General features: G+C 55.6%; 1 protein-coding gene across 1 annotated transcript in view; it reads left to right on the forward strand.

The window, feature by feature from the left end:
- LRP5 (LDL receptor related protein 5) overlaps nucleotides 1–22,263 on the forward strand; it is an 84,899-nt gene that overhangs the window by 59,905 nt on the left and 2,731 nt on the right. The window contains exons 13-22 of the mRNA XM_040970962.1: nucleotides 1,260–1,583; nucleotides 2,405–2,604; nucleotides 4,129–4,331; nucleotides 11,461–11,651; nucleotides 12,040–12,249; nucleotides 12,888–13,013; nucleotides 17,416–17,652; nucleotides 19,496–19,606; nucleotides 20,175–20,411; nucleotides 20,986–21,125. Of these exons, the coding sequence (XP_040826896.1) occupies nucleotides 1,260–1,583; nucleotides 2,405–2,604; nucleotides 4,129–4,331; nucleotides 11,461–11,651; nucleotides 12,040–12,249; nucleotides 12,888–13,013; nucleotides 17,416–17,652; nucleotides 19,496–19,606; nucleotides 20,175–20,411; nucleotides 20,986–21,125 (1,979 nt within the window). The remainder of the gene's footprint in view (nucleotides 1–1,259; nucleotides 1,584–2,404; nucleotides 2,605–4,128; nucleotides 4,332–11,460; nucleotides 11,652–12,039; nucleotides 12,250–12,887; nucleotides 13,014–17,415; nucleotides 17,653–19,495; nucleotides 19,607–20,174; nucleotides 20,412–20,985; nucleotides 21,126–22,263) is intronic.

The following is a 22,263-nucleotide window of genomic DNA, read 5'->3' on the forward strand; positions in this document are numbered from 1 at the left end:
GTGCCAGTGGGTGCTAGGCCTTAACCCGGCAGTCTGCCCCCTAGTGTCTACCTCTGTGTGTGCTGGTGGATGTTGTGGCCCTGACCTGCCCCACAGCCAGTTCCTGGGTGTGCCTTTGGGTGCTGCAGCCTGGACCAGCCTGGCCTGTTCTCGACCCTAGCACCCATGAGTATTGATGACCATGATCATGCCCAGCTCAGCCCTTCACCACCCAGCTCTCAAGCAAACCAGCTGGTATGGCAGTTCCACAGGGGTGAGCCCACAGTCTCCCACAGAATCTGCTCCCAGGCCCAGTTCTCTCACAAGCCAGTTACTGCCATGGCCCAGCCTGACACGGTCCATCCCTTGCCCTGACACTCACTGCTGGGGTACTGTGGTTGAGCCCTGCCAGGCAGGCCCCCAGCCATGGCTTTAGCAGATGGTGATTGATGCCAACCATCCCAGCTCAGGGCCCCCTTGTGAGTGGGTGTGTTGGTTTGGCCCTGAAAGGCCCTCCAGTTTCCCTGCTCTAAACCACCCGGTCTCAGCCCCCTCATTTACCTGTAAGTTCAGTAGGACAGGGCAAATTTTTACAGAGAGGAGGAAAGAAAGAGCAAGGTCTTCCATCTGCTGGTTCATTCCCCAAATGGCTGCAGTGGCCAGAGCTGAGCTGATTCAGAGCTGGGAGCTGCTTCTTCCCACGCGGGTGCAGGAACCCAAGGGGCTGCTGAAGCTTGCAGCTGGAGGAAAAGCTTGCCTGAGTACCCCACTGGCCCCTGGAATTTGAGGTGCTTTAAAGCAGTGGGTGTTTCAGTGGGACGCAAACAGGCTTGCTGATCAGTCCACGGGCAGAGACTGTTACGCAGTGTAAGTGGCTTCCACAGACAAGGGGGTACGCCACTCCAGTCCCGTCCCAGGAGTCCCAGCAGCCACCCCAGGGATTATCACGTGCGTTAGCTTTGTTACAGAACTTTCCAGAACTGTGGTCCTGCAGCATGTGCTGTTTCATGGCCGCTCACTCAGAGGACGTGAGCTGCGCCCATGGTGTGGGATTCCATTCCTGTAGCACTCCTGTGACGCGATGCCCCCCGTGAGCTGGCATGTGACTTGGCAGGACTCACCTCTGGGCCCTTCCCTGCATGTCAGCCGTGGGCATTGCGTGTGGTTCTCTGATGGGGCACTGTGGGGGTGGACTCAGCTTTGGGAGATGCGGGGTGGAGGATGCCCCTGGCTGTGCGTGCCGAGCTCACCTGCGCGGGCGGGGCCGGGTCTCCACGCAGGTCAGGAGCGGGTGGTGATTGCTGACGACCTCCCGCACCCCTTCGGCCTGACGCAGTACAGCGACTACGTCTACTGGACCGACTGGAACCTGCACAGCATCGAGCGCGCCGACAAGACCAGTGGCCGCAACCGCACCCTCGTCCAGGGCCACCTGGACTTTGTCATGGACATCCTGGTGTTCCACGCCTCCCGCCAGGGCGGCCTCAACGACTGCACGTACAGCAACGGCCAGTGCGGGCAGCTGTGCCTCGCCGTCCCTGCTGGCCACCGCTGCAGCTGCGCCTCCCATTACACCCTGGACCCCGACACCCGCAACTGTAGCCGTAAGTGCCTCAAGCCACATCCCCGCCACGTCCCCACCCTCCTTGGCGGGACAGCCCGGCCCAGGGTGGGTGCTGAGGTCCCGCCCTCCTTGGAGGGTCAGCCCAGCTCTGTCTGGGTGGGTGCTGAGGTCCCGCCCTCCTTGGCGGGTCAGCCCGGCCCAGGGTGGGTGCTGAGGGGAGGGTCAGCCCAGCTCTGTCTGGGTGGGTGCTGAGGTCCCGCCCTCCTTGGCGGGTCAGCCCGGCCCTGGGTGGGTGCTGAGGGGAGGGTCAGCCCAGCTCTGTCTGGGTGGGTGCTGAGGTCCCGCCCTCCTTGGCGGGTCAGCCCAGCTCTGTCTGGGTGGGTGCTGAGGCGGCCATGGGCAGCAGCTCGCACCTGTTGCTCTGTCTCTCCTGGCGCGTGACCTGAAAGGGTCCGGTGGGTGGTGAGCTGGCCAGGAGGAGACGCCGCCACTTGGAGTCCCTGCCCTGTGGTTGTCAGACCTGGCGTTCCTGATGTGGGCACTGTCCTGGCCCCACGGTTGCCTTGTCGTGGGTTCTGGCTCTCCCGGGGCATCCCAGGCGGCACACACTCCAGCGGATGTGCGGTTGGTCTGTCTTGGATCTTAATCTAAGAATAAATGCCACAAAGCACCTTGGGCTGGAGGCGTCCTTGTGGGCAGCGGAGCCTGCGCCAGGGAGTGGCCTGTGTCCTCCTGGTCTCCGTGGGTGTCCAGCGGGAACGGGAGCTGCTGTGCGACCCAGCCTCCAGCAGAAGGGAGACATGCGTCTGGCCCTGCCGCCTGCGGGTCCTGACACACAGCTCTGGCTTTGCCTCGCTGTAGCACCCACCAGCTTCCTGCTGTTCAGCCAGAAATACGCCATCAGCCGTATGATCCCTGACGAGCAGCGCAGCCCAGACCTTGTCCTGCCGCTGCACGGGCTCAGGAACGTCCGGGCCATTACCTACGACCCGCTGGACAGGTTCATCTACTGGGTGGACGGGCGCCAGAACATCAAGCGTGCCAAGGACGACGGGACCCAGGCAGGTGCACCTGCGGGGTGGGGCTGGGGCTGCTTCTGCGAGAGGCCCCTCGGCTGTCTCCCCTGCTCCGCTCCCAACCCCTGCCAGCCCAGCCCCATTTCAGGAGGAAGGAGTGCATTGCCACCGGGGGTACAGGCAGCTGCGTGAGATCCCTGGCCTGGCCGGAGACGCAGGGCCTGGGCCTGCTGGCTGCACGGTGGGAGCGGGACAAGCCCAGGGGCCACCCTTCTGCCCACATTGGCTGAGTGTGCACGAGGTGGCTGTGCCGTCCCACCATGTTGAAACATCTCATAGACTTTGTGCAGTCAGATCAGTAACACCGAGACCACGCAGGGCCCATGGGACAGGGACAGCGGCTCCGGCCCAGCACCCAGAGCGCCATCTAGACCAGTGGTTACCGAGCCTGGAGCGGTGTTGGGGAGGAAGCAGATGAAAGGCTGGGAGAGCCAGCTCCAGGGAAGGCCCTGGCCGCTCCTCTGCTGGGAACAGGCCCTTCCCATCCTGTGACTCTTGCCGGCTCCGCTTCTCGGGAGGAGGCTGCCCTGGCTCGGCTTCTTTATTGGGGGGTCAACCCCTCCACCCACCCCAGCTCCCAGGACGCTGGCTGTTTGCTGCAAGCTTTCCGTTGTTTCACTGCAGTTGGCATGCACAGTAGTGCCCTTTGGAAGCAAGTGACCGGGCTGTCCCCCTCGCAGACGCCCCTGGGAATCCCTACTCCGGTGGCCCGGCTGCCCTGGGGGCCTCCCGGAGCTGCAGGCCCACTGAATATGTCATGTGTCAGAGCATCCTGCTTCCCTGGCCGTCCTCCCTCCTATCCAGACAGGCAGGTCAAGTTCACCTTGGGCTGGGGGTTCAGGCCACCAAGGGGACAGGAGGTGTCCGTGGCCTCTGGCCGGAAGCTTTGTGTTCACGGATCATTCCCTAGTGACGCCGGAGCGAGGCTGCGTCCGGCCGGCCCTGCAGGTGGAGGGCTTGTCGCAGATACTGGTTAGGACCCCTGAAGGCCCAGATGCATCCCCGAGGTGTGGCCATGGACTACCTGTGCAGACTCCTGGACAGGGAGGGTCAGGCCTGGGCATGCCAAGGTACCTAAAGGGGAGCTGCTGGTCAGCCCTACACCCTCGCTGGGCCCTGTACCCCACCTTCCTCCCTCAGGGAAAGGCGTGGTCAGAGGTGACCCCTGGCTTTTGCATTTGCCATCCTGGGTTGAAATTAAACTTTTCGTGGATTTTCACCCAAAAGAATGTGGTCCTGTCAGACGCTCTGGCAGGGACAGCACCTGAGAGCCACCAACCCCCAGCCTGGGATCTCAGCCGGGATCCTGAGGGGGCCTGGAGCCTTTTGGAAGCTGGAAGAGCGGTTGGGTCTCCCTCTGTACTGTCTGCTGGGCGCACAGACAAGAACTGAGCTGAGAGGGAAGGTCCCAGGCTGGTGTCAGCGTCTGCTTCCGCCCTTCCACGGGCACTCTGGCACGCCACAGGGTCCCTGACAGATGGCGCCGCACGGCCTCTCTGCTCCCTGCAGCCCTCCGTGCTGACCTCGCAGAGCCAGAACCCGGACAGGCAGCCGCACGACCTGAGCGTGGACGTCTACGGCCGCGCGCTCTTCTGGACGTGCGAGGCCACCAACACTATCAACGTGCAGCGGCTGAACGGCGAGGCCATGGGTGTGGTGCTCCGAGGGGACCGTGACAGGCCCAGGGCCATCGTGGTCAACGCTGAGCGGGGGTAGGCGGCAGGGGCGGGCGGCTGAGATGGGTGGGCGTCCACAACCTGCGCCCTGGGACCCCATCCATAATAAGAGCAGAAAATGGGACACAGACGCAGCCACAGTCATGGCCTGAGAGCTGAGCGCCCCCCAGCCCCTGCCTGGGCCAGCAGAGAGCAGCTTCTAGAAGCCACCACGGACGGTCCTCCTGTCCTGGTGCCAGCAACCTGGCATCCAGCTGTCTGAAGGCTCTACGCCTCTTGGGTAGCCAGGCACTACCTGATGGCTTTAGTGGCCCTTGGGTTCCTCTGTTGGGCCTGGTGCAATAGCCTAATGGCTAAATCCTTGCCTTGCATGTGCTGGGATTTCAGATGGCTGTCGGTTCAGATCGCATGTCCTGGCTGCTCCGCTTCCCATCCAGCTCCCTGCTTGTGGCCTGGGAAAGCAATTGAGGACGGGCCTAAGCCTTGGGACCCTGCACCTGCATGGGAGGCCTGGAAGAAGCTCCCTGTTCCTGGCTTCAGATTGGCTCAGCTCAGGCTGTTGTGTCCACTTGGGGAGTAAACCAGTGAATGGAAAATCTTTCTCTCTGTCTCTCCTTCACTCTGTAAATCTGACTAAATAATAAATAAATCTTATAAAAAAAATTACTTGTGAGGTAGCATGGCAGAGAAGTGGAGGGAGAGGAAGCTTGTCAGTTTAGTGGCCTCCTTCCCAAATGCCCTCAACTGCGGGGCTGGCCCAGCTGAAGTCAGGAGCCAGGGACCCTATGTGGGTCTCCCACACGGGTGGCAGGGCGTCCAGGCATGTTCTGAGTCCTGGGGCTGCCCCGTAACCCCCGTGCCTGCAGGCCACTCCGAGCCACAGTCGCCTTGCTCCCACGTGCCGGAGTCCAGCTCCAGCTGAGTTCGGAACTCGCGAAGGGTGCGTGGATGAGGCGCAAAGAGGAAAGAAAGAGACGGACCACTAGGACTTCATGATCATAATGGACAATGCACAAAAGCTGTCCGCTTTATTTATACAAAATCAGTCAAATTCTGGCTCAGACTTTTTACGTCATTAACAAATGGATATTTCTAAGGATAATTCTGCCTTTAGTTTTACTTAGAAACAATAGAAGTTCCTGCTAGGATTCTTATCCTATAACTCAATCTTGTATCACAAAGAAAAGGAGAACTTAAAGGTCAAGGAAAGAATGAAAGCCTAAATACAGGTCCCTTGATTAGCAAAGGTTCAATGGGGACAGTTAAGATAATAGGAATGACAAAAGGCCCCATTTGCAAGACATTGACCTCCAAGTTCAGGCTGAGCAAAAGGTTAACCTCGCAGTAGCAAATGTCAGGATGGATTAGAATTCTTCCGCAGGGCGGTCCAGTGTCCATGCAAAAGAAGATGGAGTTGCATTCAGGTGGTTGTAGAGCCATCCGCCGGGTGAACAGCGGGAAATTCCTTGCGGCCCTGCCTGCAATGGAACACTCTTCACCCCCTCATGTCCCCCACATCTACTGCACGGACCCCAGCATCTCCCCCTCTCTTATTATTAAGTTGGAGGGTGCGGAGTTCTCTGCGAGTGACTTGAATCATGGAGCTCAAACGTCGGAAGATGACTGGGCCAAAAAACAATACAAAAAGGAGAACAATTAGTGTTATTCCTAAATTTATAAAAAATGAGTAGGAGGTCTTATCAGAAATAAAAGATGAAAGAGATTGTAAGAATTGATTAGTAACACTTCCAGCAGAGAGAGCCTGAAGGTGAGAGTGAGAGATGGCAGAAATCTGAGCATGTAATTCCTGAATGCTAAGGCTAGTAGATGTGTCATTCCATACACCTTGGAGATGAGTTTTAACATCACTCCAAGAGACATGTGAGTCATTATAAGGGAGAGGAGTGACACAAATCCATTTATAAATACTATGGCAAGTGGTACCAAATCTGGTTTTTAAACGTTAAGTTTCATTGCCAATATAAATATCTGCTTCTTCTAATGCACCAATCTTGGCCTCTAAATTGCTCAATACTTTCCTATGTACTTATTGCACCAGCTGTAAGAGGTCCAATTAGGGTAACAAATTGCAGTGAGACCCAAACATAACATACAAAGGATGGACAAAGTCGTTGAAAACAATTCCAAAGCATAAAGATCAGCATCATCATACCATGGTTCAGTCAAATTTACAGGTAACATTACATGTGAGGGTCTTCTCAAGACACCAAAAGTACCAGGTTTCAGGGAACAATTAAGACAATTAGTGACAACACACTTTGTACAAGTTACAGTGTATATAGAGCCATCTCAGAAAAGCGAGAGGGAACTTAAGGCTCCATCTTGTAAGGGAGGAATGTTACTTATCAGCAGTCCTTTTGGAAGTAGCTTGAGTCCTGCACGGGGATGTCTTCGGTGGTTGAGGTGGTCAGCAGATGTACATGTGACGTGTCCTCGTGGCAGGTGTTGATCTTCTGCGCATACTTGGCCTTTAAAACAGTTCCAGGTGGAAGTGTCCATTGACCTCAGCAAGGGTAGCACTGAGGCTAGTGAAACTCTTTCTGTTGTTTTGGCCAGAGGGAAGCAAGAAGGAGAGATAGCACCAGCGTTCCTCCTGGTACTTAGGTCACTACTCTTCCTCTGGGCCTCTGGGAAAGTAGGCTGTAGAGGAAGTCTTTGGGATGTCAGGTTTATAAGTTAGCCATATCTATATAAATTCTGGAGATCTACCTGTATATTCTGAGAGGCCTTTTTTGGTTTTTAGAGAGGAAGTAGAAGAGAAGTGAAGAGAAAGCTAATCACGCTTAGTAACAACATCAGGTGAAAACTATTAAAAAACAGTTTTAGAAAATAGATACTGGCTTAAATAGTACATTGAAAAGGCAGTGGGAATATACCATGAGTAACCTGGTTATTAAGTGAACTTGAGCACAAACATATAGATGACTTAAAACATTTTCAATGACAGTCTGAGGCTTAAATTATGTGAGCCAAAACAATAGAGTAGTTTCAGTAATGATCTAAAATCTTTAGACATTTTGAAATTATAAATTGCTTAGAATAACCTGTTGTTTGTAGTAAGATAAGTTTGCATGGTTATTCAGATGGTTTCTCATCTGATCTCAAGGAACGTTGAGACCAGACAGTAAAACACACACACACACACATTCACTCCCCCCCTATTTTTTTTTTTTTTTTACTATAGAGGACTGTAAGAGTATAATTTCAAACAATTTTAACAAAAAGACATACAGCAAGACAAACATAGGTGGCCACCACACTCATTCAATTTTAAATAGCTAATGAGGGTCTCATATGGACCCTGACTCAAGAAGTTGTGTTGTATCCAGCCCTCTTGAGTCCTAGATGAGTACTCAAAACAAGCAAAGTTGGTACCTGTACATAGGCAGAGGTCAGTGCAAATCCTGTGAGCCGGGAAGCCAGGGCTGGCAGTGGGGCCGTGTAAATCATCACGGTGGCCTCCCCAGATGACCAAGCCAGGCTCCAGAACACAGGATGGCTACTACCCTCTGACTGAGGCCTCCAAAATGTTGCAGAGTGCAAGAAAAATCATGTCAGATAAATTTAGAATTTATTAAGGCGCCTTTATAAACCAAGCTTGGTGATAGCAGTACCCATTAAAATTAGTGAGAAGTCAACAATGATAACTCAGTCTGAGTTAAAGCCCTGAGAGAAAAAAATTGGTCATTATCAAAGACCCTGATTTTAGTTATCTTAGCAATATAGATTAACCCAAGAGATATACAGTCAGCAGCCTAGACATATTTGCAAAACTGTAAACATTTATCTGTATCTGGCTTTTTGTTGTTAAGCATTACCTGTCCTGGAACTTTTGGAAATGCAGAAATTTGAATTAGTCTTCTGTAAAAAAATTTTTTTTATAGTAATAGTATTTTGATATGACAGAATTATGTTCCACTTAGCATCTCACAGTATATTTAATACAATCCAAATGCCTACTCAGTGGTATCTACTAAATAAAACTTTCAAATTTTTAAAATGCATATCAAGGATGTCAAGATTTATAATATCTAATTGAAATAGAATCTCTTTATAAAACACAATATAGATGAGATGTAATTATTGGCATTAAGTGACCACTTTAAATATCTATAAATAAGTACATAACTTTTATCAATGTTAAGCGAAGTGAACATACTGAAAGGCAGAAAACACAAAGATCACTTCAACATAGAATCTTATATTCTGAGACACTTCAACAAAGCCAGGTCTGGAGTTCACTGGAGCCAACTAGAAAGATTTAATCGTTAATTAGATTTAAAAAAAAAACAATTAAGAGGAGATGTTATAATAATATGTGCTTTTAAAACTTTGTTGTTATAACAGAAGATCAGATTTTAATTCCATAAAGCAATGATGGACATTTTAGAAACCGCTGCAAACAGTTTTTAAAGAAGATATATCTAAATATAAAGACTAGCAGATAAAAGCATAGGTGCATCCCATACCTGGAAAAAATGGATTAGATGTTGCTTTGATTCCAGTTTATGTTTGGTGTAAATGTTACACCTTTAAAGGAATGCCTTAAACAATACCCTAAGAGTTATATTCATAAAATTCAAAAATTCAAGATAAAAACTTAATAGAGTTAAGAGAGAGATGTTAATTATGAAAAATCATTGTTTATAACAGTACAAGATGCTAGATATTTTTGTGTGGACCCAGATTGGGGGTACCAGGCTTGACAAAGGGGAAAAAAGTAAAACGTGCTGGAGAAACTGCACCTGTGGGCTGAGTATCCTAACAGAGTGGAAGGGGAGGAGGTCAGGGAGAGATTGTACCTGCTGGAGAGAAGAGAGTTTAACCCTGAAGTTGCTGGGCAGGAGGAGGAACTTCTGTAGAGGATGCTTGCTGCTGCGAAATGGCAGGCGGGTGGAAATGTAAACTGGACAAGGATGCCTAATCAGTCGATCTGGAATCCACGTGAGCAAGTCCATGACCTGTGGAAAAATGAAAGCATTCCCTCCTCCAAATTTTAAGAGGAAATTGGGTCCTTTCTATTGGCCAGTAAGGATATTTTCAAAATCTGATTAGAGAAACTATTTTGTTAGATGACCTATCTGTAAAGACTAAAGAAGCAGGTTAAGGAAAAAGTTAAGGAACAAATCTTTTGAAATATAACTGGATGGCTTAACAAGAAGGAGATTTTTAGCTAAATGGTATCAAATTGTACCTACAAGGGTGAAGAGTGCTATTTGTCAGGTCTCATCCTTGGATATTAGATAACTAAGCTGTTAAAAGCTATAAGGAACAATTATTTAATTTACATCTTTGCAAAAAGGCTCCTATTCCTATGATATCTCTTAATAATTAAGGTGGAGACCAAAGCACAATAAGGAGTAATAACCTTTTTATACATGGAAAGGAGATGCAGCCACTCTAAAGACCCTTGTTGTCACAAACATCCAGTTGGGATATGAACAGCAGGTAGTATAATTAGTTGCCAAGGAAGATACCAACTTTTAATTAGCATTCCACAATCAATATCAAATTTACTGTTACTCTTCTATAGGCACAGCTTGGGTAAAATATTGCTGTCTTTTAAATCTCTGATTCTTTAGGGCCCGAGACTGGCCCCGCCAGGAGTTTCCTGACCACAGCTGCTGGCCATCATGATCAATTTTAGATTTACATTTACATACTTTTGCCCAATGTACACCTCTATGACATTTAGGACTTATTTTAGGGCAGTGATCCTTAGCAGTATTAGTGCCACATTTTTGAGCTAAAAGAGATACTGCTGCTCGGCATGGTTTTGGAAGGTGTCTGGGCTTCCCACCATTAAAACATTTAGCATGACATTTAAATCTATTTTGCTTTAACCCATTGCTTAATGCAGCACTCGATATTTTAGTTTTGTACCTTTCAGAGACAATATCCATACATGACCCCATTACTTGGGGGGCCCAGGACAGGGTCCGCCTCCCGTTTCCCTGCATCTGACCCTGTACAGACTGATTACTCAATCTAGATCGACTTTGAGGCAATAGAACTGTTCCATTCTTGTGGAATTTAGACTGACAAGCTTTCTGCCAATGAAATCCCTTCTCACACCGTGGACAGACAGTGCGAGGAATATTTAAATTGGCTTTAGGAGTGTCCTGTTTGAAATTTTGGGATGAGTTTCTGGCAGGACAGCTGTGGCTGAAATGCCCTACTTCACCACAAGAATAGCAATTGTTTCTTTTTCTATTTCTTTGATTGCCTCTAATGTTCTTTAAAATCTGAGTGGCAGTTTGACCTTGAAGAGCTGCAGCGATAGTTAACCCTTGTATGTAAGATGGAGTTACCTCAGCACAAGCTCGAACATAGTCTGACAAATCTCCTGTCCTTCTCACTGGCTGAATTAAGGTCTGGCAAGTTGGAGTAGCATTTTCAAAAGCTAGCTGTTTAACTATGAGATCTATAGCTGTATTGTTAATTACTGTCCGGCTCACTGCCTCGGTGAGTCTAGCTACAAACTCTTCAAAAGGCTCCTCAGGCTTCTGCTTAACATTTACAAAACCTGGAGACTTTTGATCTGGAGATGGCAGGCGTCTCCATGCTCCTAGTGCCAGGGAGGAGATAAGCTGTAAGGTCTCCTTAGGCAGAGCAAGTTGTTCTGAAACACCAAGATGAGTGCCCTGTCCTAAAAGCATGTCTAGGGTAAAAGAAGGTTTGCCACACCTCACAGATCCCTGAGACTTTACTTCTGCCTTAGCTAATTCCTCATATTCCATTTTCCACAAAAGGAAGTTTCCTCCTGTGAGGCAAGCCTTGGCAATCTGAAACCAATCATATGGAGTCATCCACTTTGCTGCTAGGCTCTCCACTATTGCCATAGTGTACGGGGAGTTTGGCCCGTAGTCAGAGACAGCATGCTTAAGTTCTTTAATAAGCTTATAAGGCAACGGCTCCCATTCAGGTTCATCCCATTCATAAACAACAGGAAAACAGAAAAAATCACCTTCCTTATGCGCCTGCTGCACCCACGCGCGCCTGTGGCTGTGTATCAGCTTCTGGTGTTGTGTTCGTGGAGGCTGTCCTTGGGGTTCAGGGCCCTCGGTGCCAGGGCCTGGGAGGAGCCACACTGCGGACCGGCCCCCGCGCCCAGCGCCCTGACCCTCCCCGCTGCCGTCCGCAGGCATCTGTACTTCACCAACATGCAGGAGCGAACGGCCAAGATCGAGCGGGCGGCCCTGGACGGCACGGAGCGCGAGGTCCTGTTCACCACGGGCCTCGTCCGCCCTGTGGCCCTCGTGGTGGACAACGCGCTGGGCAAGCTCTTCTGGGTGGACGCCGACCTGAAGCGCATTGAGAGCTGCGACCTGTCAGGTGTGTGCCTGGGGCAGCCAGCCTCGGCAGGGAGCTCCTTGCCTGCCAGGTGCCAGACCTGGCACTGCGGGGGTACCCTGCAGCTTCTGGCGGGGCCGACAGAACGGGAGCCGGTTGTTCGGGCTCCCGCACTGCAGGGAGTGGAGCCAATCCCCTACCTCTGGCCCCTGGGACAGCACTGGGTTAGCAAGAGTTGGGGGATTCCTCATATCTTCCCGTGGGGGCTGCTGTGCCTCCAGAGGCCAGTGGTCACAGTCCCAGTCTGGGGCTCTGACCCAGGGAATTGGCCCAGCTCCCAGCCCTGGCCAGGGCACCCCAGGGGCCTCCTCTGGAACCTTCTCTGCCTGCCCGAACCAAGCCCGTGTCCCCCCCGCCACCCTGCCTGCAGGAGCCAATCGCCTGACCCTGGAAGATGCCAACATCGTGCAGCCTGTGGGCCTGACCGTGCTGGGCCGGCACCTCTACTGGGTCGACCGCCAGCAGCAGATGGTAGAGCGCGTGGAGAAGACCACGGGGGCCAAGCGGACGCGCGTCCAGGGCCGCGTGGCCCACCTCACGGGCATCCACGCTGTGGAGGAAGTCAGTCCGGACGAGTTCTGTATGTTGGGGCAGGCGGGGATCACTCAGGCACAGGGACCACAGCTGGGGTCAGAGGTGCCCCAGGCCTGGCTCCTTCCAGGGACCTGTGGAGAGGAACCACCTTGCCTGGTCACCTGTTCCCTGCTGGCCGTCGCTGGGGACTCCTAGTCCCTCTGTGTCCACCTTGGCCCCTCGGGCTTCCCAGCGTTGGTCTCTCCAACTTGTCCCCTGCTGCCAGCTGCGCAGTCCGCGGGCTCTGGTGGCCTCAGGGCTAGTTACAGCTGACAAGGCCCCAGCCCAGCCCACCTCTGCTGGTAGCTCACAAACCCGACCACCCTCGAGAGTCCCTGGGCGGGGTGGGGTTGGGGAGGTCTTCCATTGTCTGCCTGTTTTTGTCCCAGCAATTGTAGCATTCCTGGGACTTGGGCCAAGGTTCCCTGACCTCGTCCTGGGCCCACAGCCCCAGGTGTTAGTGGGACCTCAGCCCCTGGATGAGGGGAGTGTGTGTGCGCCTGAGTCCTCTGGGGCTGTTGGCTGTGCAGCCTGCACTGGGTGATGAGCGAGGCCCTCCCTCGGGGCCTGGCCTGCAGGCGTGCCTGTCGTCCCCACCTTCTGGGCCGTGGGCCTGACTCCCCAACCCCCGCTGTGTCGCTGCAGTGGCCCACCCGTGTGCCCGGGACAATGGCGGTTGCTCGCACATCTGCGTTGCCAAGGGTGACGGGACGCCGCGGTGCTCCTGCCCCGTCCACCTGGTGCTCCTGCAGAACCTGCTCACCTGCGGAGGTAGGCGTGATGGCTCTCCGGGCGGGGCCACCCTCTGCCTGCAGGCCCCTCCTCTTCCTCCCTTCTTTCCTTTCTTCCTTTCTCTCTCTGGCCTCCTCCCAGTTATTTGCTCATTTGAAAGGAAAACAGAGAGGAAGAGAAAAAGACAGTGGAAAAAATATGTATAACATTGTTTTTTATTTTGATATCACCTTTTCTGCTATACCTGTAGGGAGGGGACAGGAGGGGCCACTGCTGTGGTTAGATTACATCAGCGTATGGGGATGGGGCACAGTCTCAGAGACCCCGAAGCAGGGAGAGTGTCCCAGGGTGTCACTTGAGTGGTTTTGTTGCTTCTGAGATGTTGTGGGCTGCATTGTAACAGAGTTGATAGAATCTTTCGGAGATGTGTTGGCTGACCAAGTCCACCTTGGTGCCTCCGCAGACCCGGGGACACACTGCAAAGCTTGGCCAGGAGAATTCTCCAACCTCTTTTACTTTCCATCCTCTGATGAGGCAGCTGACACCCTCTGCTGGCTCGCCAGCGGGAGCCCTAGCGTAGCAGACAAGTCCTCAAGTTCCTCTAGCAGGCCTGTTCCCAGCCCCGGGTCTCACACGTGCCAGTGGGTGCTGCAGCCGAGCCTAACGTGACCCAGTCCCTGTCCTGATGCTCACTGGCGAGTACTGCAGCTGAGCCTGGCTGGCCTTGACCCATTCTGGCTGTCACCAGTGAGTGCTACAGCCTAGCCCAGGCTGGCCTGCTCCCAGACCCAGGTCACGTGTGACCTGACAGGTGCCAAGGCCTAGCCCAGCCTGACCCACCCGCAGACCCAGCTTATACTAATGCTGATGGGAGCTGCGGCCCAGCCTGGCTTGGCCCTGGCCCTAGCCCTGCTGTTCCCCAACGGGAGCTGCAGACTCACGGGGGAGCGCCCCAAACTCCCCTGCCAGCCCCGCTCCCAGCCATTGCTACCATGTGTGGTGGTAGGTACCAAAGCCCTTCCTGGCCCAGTCTGCCCTCACTTCTGGACTTGGCATGTGCTGCAGCCTGGCTCAGCCCGGATTCTTCCCAGTCCCAGCTCCAGCACCCTAGCCTGGTAGGCCCATCACCTTCCAGTTTTTCCAGGTAGACGCCGTGGTCTCACAGAGAGGCCCACAAACCCCCATACAGAATCTGCTCCCAGATTTAGTTCTCTTGTGTTCTGGCGGGTGCTGTGGCCCAGCCTTGCCAGGCATGCCCCACTGGTTTTCATGTGCCGTGGCACGCAGTGGGTAATACTGCTCAGCCCAGCCCAGGTCTCCCACATGAGCAGCTGCCTTGACCTGATTCCGACATGTCCTCTGGTTCTGCCCCTCTCATCTCCCATGCCTACCTGTGAGCGCAGTGGCCTGGTCCATGGAGGCCCCCGGAAGTCACTTCTCCCCAATCCAACATGTCCCCAGACTTCCTTCCCCAAGCAGTCTGTACCCACCTCCCAACCTGCATTGGCACATAGTATGCCTGGGGACAAGGTGGCATGTCCCGGCCTGGCATCCCCCACCTTCCCCACAAATGTTAAATACAGAGCTGGCATTAACCATGCCTAAATGCCTGCCAGCTGTTGGCTGCTTTTCTCCCAAACTGTGTAAACGTGCCTAGGTACAAGGCAGCTTAGGCAGTTGCCTACGGCTGAGCTGTCTGTACATTATTTTAAGACTTACTTGTGGGCCCAGTGTGGTGGCCTAGCGGCTGAAGTCCTCGCCTTGAATGTGCCAGGATCCCATATGGGCGCTGGTTCTAATTCTGGTGGTCCCGTTTCTCATCCAATTCCCTGCTTGTGGCCTGAGAAGGCAGTTGTGGATCGGCCAAAGCCTTGGGACCCTGCACCCGCGTGGGAGACCTGGAGGAGGTTCCAGGCTCCTGGCTTCAGATTGGCTCAGCTCTGGCAATTGTGGTCACCTGGGGAGTGAACCATCGGACAGAGATCTTCCTCTCAATTTCTTCTCTCTGTATATCTGACTTTGCAGTAAAAATAAATCAATCTTTAAAAAAAGACTTGTTTTTATTTTAAAGGCAGAATTACAGAGAAAGAGAAGAGAGAGGTCTTCCATCCAGTGGTTCACTCCCCAAGTGGCTGCAACGGCCAGAGCTGGGATGTTCCAAAGTCAAGAGCTTTTTCTGGATTTCCCACATGGATACAGAGGTTCAAGGACTTGGGCCATCTTCCACTTGTTTCCTAAGCCCTTAATACAGGGAGCTGGATCAGAAGTGGAGTAGCTGGGACTCGAACTATCATGGGATGCCAGCACCACAGGCAACAATTTTCCCCACTATACCGTGGTGCAATCCCAGAGGCAGAAATATTTTCCATCTACTGGTTCGTTCTGTAAATGTTTGCGCAGCCCTGGGAGCGGGGCATGCGGGGGCTGGACCAAAAGCAGTTGTCAGGAGCTCCCTATTGGTCTCCCCTGTGAGTGACAAGAGCCCTTCCTCCTCTGCGTCCGGGTGCTGCAGGCAGCCTCATCTGTGGCCCACCCCACTGTGCTGCAGTGTCTGCCTCTCTCATATACGCCTGCTGTGCTATGAATGTCCCTCCAAGCCCTGCTATTCCTGCCACTCAGCTGATCCAGAGCCAGGAGCTTCTTCTGCTCTCCCACTGGGCTCAGGGTCCCAAGGCTTTGGGCCGTTCTCGACTGCTTTCCCAGGCCAGAAGCAGAGAGCTGGATGGGAAGTGCAGCAGCCGGGGCTTGAACCGGCGCCCATATGGGATGCTGGTGCTTGCAGGTGGAGGATTATCATGTTGAGCCGCAGCACTTGCCCCTGTTCCTGCAACTGAGATTCTGCTGGGTTGTGTTTTTGTCTTCAAGTGGTCCTGCAGCTTTTCAGATCCCCCGAGGTGGCCTCTGTGCCCCGTGTGTTACTTGGGAAGTATATCATTCAGTTCCAAGATATTCGGGGAATATTCCAGCTGTCACTCGGTGAGCTGGTTGCTACTTTAATTCCACAGTGACCTGAACTCTCTCTTTGATTCCTGTTCTTGATATCTGTCCAGGGGTGTTGTGTGCCCCAACTTGTGGTCTGGTCTTGCTGAATGTTCCGTGTGAACTTGGGAAGAATATGGGTGGAACCTTCTAGAAGCATCTGCTGAGCCAGTTGAGTGGCTGTGCTCGCTGACTGTGCAGCTGGAGGTGTCAGCAGTTGACGGGTGTTGAGGTTGTAAGGTCTGTTTCTCCTTGAGGTCCTTACCCCTCCTTCTAGCTGTGTTCCCATGCCTCCCCTGAGGCCACGTGGCGAGGCTGGCCATGGTCAAGTAGGTGGGTTTTGCCGGCAGACAAAGCTGGGTTCCAGCGCTGGCTCTGCCATTTATTTCCCTGCTGAGCAGGCCTGGGCTGACCACTTGCCCTCTCGGAGCTGCTCATCCCAGCGTCCCCCTGCTGCTGGGCCCGTGGGTCAGTTCCCAGAGCTCGTGTCCGCTAAGCTCCTATGTGTGGCTCAGGGTCGGCAGTGCCCAGGAAGACAGGGGGTCCACGTGACCCCTCAGGGCCTTGGCTGGCTGTGAAGGGATGCTCCAGCTGCCAGCCCAGACCCCCTCCCCGCTTCGGGGCTGGAGGCGGTGACACTGCCACTCGGGACATGGGCATCCCGTGTCAGAGTGCCCCTGGCCATGTCCAGCTTCCTGCTATGTGCCCTGGGCAGTGGCAGGGGATGACTCAACTCCTTGGGTGTCCAGCATGGGGCTCTGGGCTCCTGGCTGTGCAGGCACTGGGGAGAGAAGCCAGCAGGTGGATGTCTGTCTTTCAGATACGTAACAACAATGAATACACCTTTAAATAAAACGACTCACTCCCTTTAGTTGGGGCAGCAGAGTAACTTCCAGGGTCTCCAGCAGAGGGAGCCCTTCCATCATCCCCTCCCCTCCTGTTGTGCCTTCAGGTGTCCCTGCCTTGGCTTGGGTGGCTCAACAGGCACTCTCTGCATCACCCCCTGGGTCCTCCACTCTCCCCTGCCCTGCACAGGGCCCCAGTCCCACGTCTTTGGTTGTCCTGGGCCCTGGAACAGCATGGAATGGTGATCTCTCACTTCCCACCTCTCTGCCTCCCCACTGGAGAGGTAGATGTTTGGGCACGGCCAGGCAGGTGCACCTGTGTGGGGGTCGTGATTGGGCCTGTGGTCTGATCTGGGGCTCGGCTACCCAGAAGACGGACCCTGTACCCTTGGGGTGCCTGTGGGGAGACTGAGGCCCTGAGGGAAGGTGTTCAGAGCCATTTCCTGCCCAGCAGCACCTTTGGTGTACACCCTTTTCCATGGTGCAGAAAGAGCCACAACAATGACCGTGTCACTTTGCAGCAAGCCTGGGGCTGGCGGGGGGACCCCTGTGTGCCCCCTGCTCTGGCAGCACTGTAGCTGACGGGTTGTCATGGGTTTTCTCTGTCTTGGCCACAGAACCACCCACCTGCTCCCCCGACCAGTTCGCCTGTGCCACGGGGGAGATCGACTGTATCCCAGGCGCCTGGCGCTGTGACGGCTTTCCCGAGTGTGACGACCAGAGCGACGAGGAGGGCTGCCCAGTGTGCTCGGCCGCCCAGTTCCCCTGTGCACGGGGCCAGTGCGTGGACCTGCGGCTGCGCTGTGACGGCGAAGCCGACTGCCAGGACCGCTCCGACGAGGCCGACTGCGACGGTGAGGGCCTGCCCCAGCTGCCCCCGCTCTGCCCAGGCTGCTCGCCTTGCCCTGCTGTCCTGGAGCCAGAGCCGGGGCCCTGGGAAGTCACTGGGTCAGCTTGGGAGAGCAGGCGGGAGTTTGCGATCCAGGGAGGAAAGCAGTTCTGCTGCATGTCGCCGTGCTAGCTCCTGCAGAACTCAGAGCAGAGCTGCGCCTGAGAGCGGGGCTGCCCATCTGCCTCCCAGCAGCCTGGAGGAGCAGTACTTACCCAAGGGCGCTCAGTAGCCTTTAAATACTTCCCAGATGACCACAACAGCCAGGGCTGGACCAGGAGCTCTGAGCCAGGAGCCTGGAGCTTCTTCTGGGACTCCTATGCGGGTGCAGGGTCCCAGGGCTTTGGGCCGTCCTCGACTGCTTTCCCAGGCCACAGGCAGGGAGCTGGATGGGAAGTGGGGCAGCCGGGACTTGAACTGGCGCTCATGTGGGATGCTGGCGCTGTGGGTGGCTGTCTTCCTTGCTGCCAGCCCACCCACTTGTTGAGCTGGAAGTTACATGGAGTGATTTTCTCAGGCACCCCAAACCTCTGTGCCTGGCAGGATCCTCCTTCAAGTCTCCCCAGTGAAGTCTGTCCCTGGCCTGCCCCTCGGGGCATCTGTGCACCTGCTGGCTTTGTCTACATTGAGGTCCTGGGACTGCCGTGGAGCCCTCAGTGCCGCCACTCTCGCTGTGCCTCAGAGCCCCCCACCAACTCCCCGTCTTGGCTCACACAGAGGTGTCTGCTTGCGGCAGCCCTCTGCTACCTGGAGCAGGCCACTGGGGGTGGTGAGGGCCCGGGAGCTATCTCTCAAGCCCCAGTGCAGTCTCCGAGGAGCCAGTGGGCGCCATGGAAAGCAGCAGACGGTGGCTTCCAGGCCACACAGACCCCACTGCCTGAAAGACAAAAACACAACCTTGATCTGGGAAAGTCTGGGAGTCACCCTGGAGTGCTGCTGGGGACACAGCTGTGCCATGCAGGGAGCTGCGTACTGCTTGTGGCCCGGAAGCGGAGGGTCTGCTCTGGGTCCTGCACAGCCCATTGTCCTCACTGCCCCGTAGCTGCCCCATAGTCACGGGGGCCCTGGCTGGTGCCCTTCGAGTTCTTCTCCTGTACAAGTGTGGCCCCACATCCGGGTCCTCAGATGGGTTCCGTCTCTATGCTATGTTTCCAAAACTTCCTCCCAGACTTAGGAGGACTGGAAAATTGTCCACTCATTTCAAGGATAGGGTTCCCATGTCCCCAGCTCCAGGGCCATGTGGGGAACGTAGCATGTCACCCAGGCCCCTTGGGGCTGTCTGCCTGCGCAGGGCAAAGGTTGCTCTCATCCTTTATTACTATGAAAGATATGTTTATTTTTATTGGAAAGGCAGATTTACAGAGAAAATGAGAGACAGAAAGATCTTCCATCTGCTGGCTCACTCCCCAGATGGCTGCAACAGCCAGAGCTTGGCAGATCTGAAGCCAGGAGCTTCTTCCAGGTCTCCCATGCAGGTGCAGGGTTCTAAGGCTTTGGGCCATCCTCTGCTATTTCCCAGGCTACAAGCAGGGAGCTGGATGGAAAGTGGAGTAGCTGGGACATGAACTGGTGCCTCTGTGGGATCTGGGCACTTGGAGGCGGAGGACTAGCCAGTTGAGCCATTGCATTGGCACTCGCTGTGATCCTTTTACTTGAGCTGCACAGGCCGTGGGAGGCGGGAGGGCTCAGCAGGTGTAGTGGAGCCTGGCTGACTGGGTCCTTGGAAGGGTCCCGTGGTCCTGTCTGCGTTGGAGCTCAGGCTGTGCCACGGCCCTTCTGAGTGTGGGGCCACCTCCCATTCCTTGCAGCTGTCTGTCTGCCCAACCAGTTCCGCTGTGCCAGCGGCCAGTGTGTGCTCATCCGACAGCAGTGCGACTCCTTCCCTGACTGCATGGATGGCTCTGACGAGCTCATGTGTGGTGAGTCGCCCCTGTCCCTGGCTGTGTGCTCCATGGGCACTGGGGGCCATGGCAGGGGCTCGGGCAGCCAGGGAGGGCTTCCGGAGGCACTGGCTCCTGCAAGTCTGATTCTGTCAGGAGGGGAGCTGGCCCTGGACATGGGAGGCAGAAACGGCTGGGGCGGGAGTGCTGCTTCTGGGCAGGGGGCTGATACCAGGGGTCCCCGAGCCTGCCGGGGCCAGGTGACAACGATGGGAGCCTCGGTCAGGGTCATCACATGACACTAGTCCACAGCCAGGCCTTGACCCCTCTGGGGTGTGGTGGGGGCATAGCTAACAGATAACGGGGGAGTTGCCCGGGGAGGCCCTGCTGGTGTGCGCCCAGGAACCCCCCAGCCAACATGTGCCCTGCACTTGGCCCGCCTGGCCTGTACATGACATATGTGCTGCCCTGGGTGTCCTCCTGCATGGAAGGGGTCAGGGTGATCTGGGGCTGCCCTACCCTGCCCGTGGGTGTGTGGAGCCCTGGCAGAGCTCCTTGTGGGACTCACGTTGGCCTCTCTGCGCCCTCCTCTGTGTGTCCCTGGCAGAAATCACCAGGCCGCCGTCGGACGATGTGGTGGCCCACAGCAGTGCCATCGGGCCCGTCATCGGCATCATCCTTTCCGTGTTTGTCATGGGCGGGGTCTACTTCGTGTGCCAGCGTGTGGTGTGCCAGCGCTATACAGGTGCCAATGGGCCCTTCCCGCACGAGTATGTCAGCGGGACCCCGCACGTGCCCCTCAATTTCATCGCCCCTGGCGGCTCACAGCACGGCCCCTTCGCAGGTGAGGTGGGAGGGGTAGCGTGTGTGTGTCTGGAGGTGCAGGTAGAAGCTGCCCACCAGGCACGGCACGACCTCCCCTTGCTGCGGGCATGTCGGGCTGGACTGACCTGGGGAACCTGTCCTGGGTCGTCCCCTAGGGCCTCATGTGCCATGAGCCCGGCTCGGCATGGGCCCACGCTACCATCTGGGCAGGTCACTGAGGCTGGTTGTACTGCCCACCTGGCATGGTCCCTGGGAAGGTGGGCTGGGTTTGTGGATGCACCGGGAGCTCAAGCCCGGTTTGTGTCATGTGGGTGGCCGTGGTGTGCCCAAGAAGGTGGGTTCAGGGGTCACTGGACCCTGGGAGGGCCTGGGAGGGACTGAGGGGACCCCCCACGGTCTCAGGGCCACCTTGGGGATAGTCCCGGGGACCTGTCGTGCCTGCTGGGAACATGCGCCGGAGGTGTGTGATGGTCACTGGCCGGCAGGCTATGTGCTGTGGGTCCGCGCCACGGCAACCCACAGAATTCACTGCAGACGTAGCCGAGGCGTCTCTGAAGCTGGGCTTCGACGTGACCGTGCCCCGTCCCGTGCAGGCATCTCCTGCAGCAAGTCCGTGATGAACTCCATGAACCTGGTGGGCGGTCGGGCCGGGGTGCCCCTCTACGACCGGAACCACGTCACCGGGGCCTCATCCAGCAGCTCGTCCAGCACGAAGGCCACGCTGTACCCGCCGGTGAGTGGCTGTGATGGGCGTGGCCCTGGGGCAGGCCAGCCAGGGCCACCGGGCTCCTCTCCTGCCTTGCCACACCGTGGCTTTCATGGTGGCTTGACCGGCATTTTCGGTCCTCTGCCTTCCGAAGTGTTTCAGGGAGAGGCAAGCTTGAGCACGGGGGGGGTCATCCGGAAGCTGCTCCCGCCTGTGACGGGCTGGCGTGGCCTCTCAGGCCCTGGTCGGGCGCCGGGCCCTGTTCTGCCTCAGCCCTTCGAGGGTCCCTACCACCCGTGAGGGAGACTTGGTTGAGTCCTCCTGGGGCACTTGGGCAGTGAACCAGCAAATGGAGCTCGCTCGCTCTCACCTCCTGCTCCACCAGCCCCTCCCTGAGCCTCCTGGGGAGCCCCAGGCTGTTCTTGTTGTACCCAAGGATGCCTGTGGTGAGTGGGACAAGCCCCCACCGAGTTCTGATTGGTAATCAGTGTTAGGTAGGGTCATTGCCGTCGCACACCACGGCGAGGGACTGGGAGGAGCTGCTAGCCGGGGGCCAGCGGGAGGCCTCTGGCACCTCTGATGGACACCGGCTGGGGGGCAAGTCACGCCTCGTGTGCATCTGGGCATCGTGGGCTCCCTGCCCAGGCTGTGTGCACTCCCTGAGCTGGCCCTGCCCTTCCCCTTTTCATAGCTGACCCTGGGTTATCTCCAGCAGGCCCCGGGTGGCTGTGGCTGCCCTAGGAGCCAGGCCGCTGGAGGTCAGACTGTGCGTGCCTGGCTCTGCTGTGATGTAGTACTGGCTCCATCCCCCGCCTGCCGGCTGGACTGGCCAAGTCCTCCCTGCCCGGCTCCACGGGGAAGGGGCGGGCATGATGGGGTAGGGGATGTTCCAGGGCACAGAGCTGCCCCTGTGGTTTTAGACACCCAGTCCCTGAACCTCCTCTTCCCAGCATGCACAGCCATTGTGGGCTCTGTGTCTGTCAGATGGGTCCAGGGTAGACACAGGAGGCCTCCCCGTCCTGGAGCAGGGTGGCCGTGTGGCTCCTCCCCCACCACGCTGGAAGCCCTCCGCTGTGTCCCAGCCACGCTCACATCCTGAGAAACCCATGGAACTGGGTGTAGGCTGGTCGCTGCTCAGCAGCTTGGCCTGTCTCAGCGCAGCGTC

The sequence above is a fragment of the Ochotona curzoniae genome, unplaced genomic scaffold (genome assembly GCF_017591425.1).
Source record: "Ochotona curzoniae isolate NIBS_2020 unplaced genomic scaffold, NIBS_Ocur_1.0 scaffold_4937, whole genome shotgun sequence".
NCBI classification, from domain to species: domain Eukaryota; kingdom Metazoa; phylum Chordata; class Mammalia; order Lagomorpha; family Ochotonidae; genus Ochotona; species Ochotona curzoniae.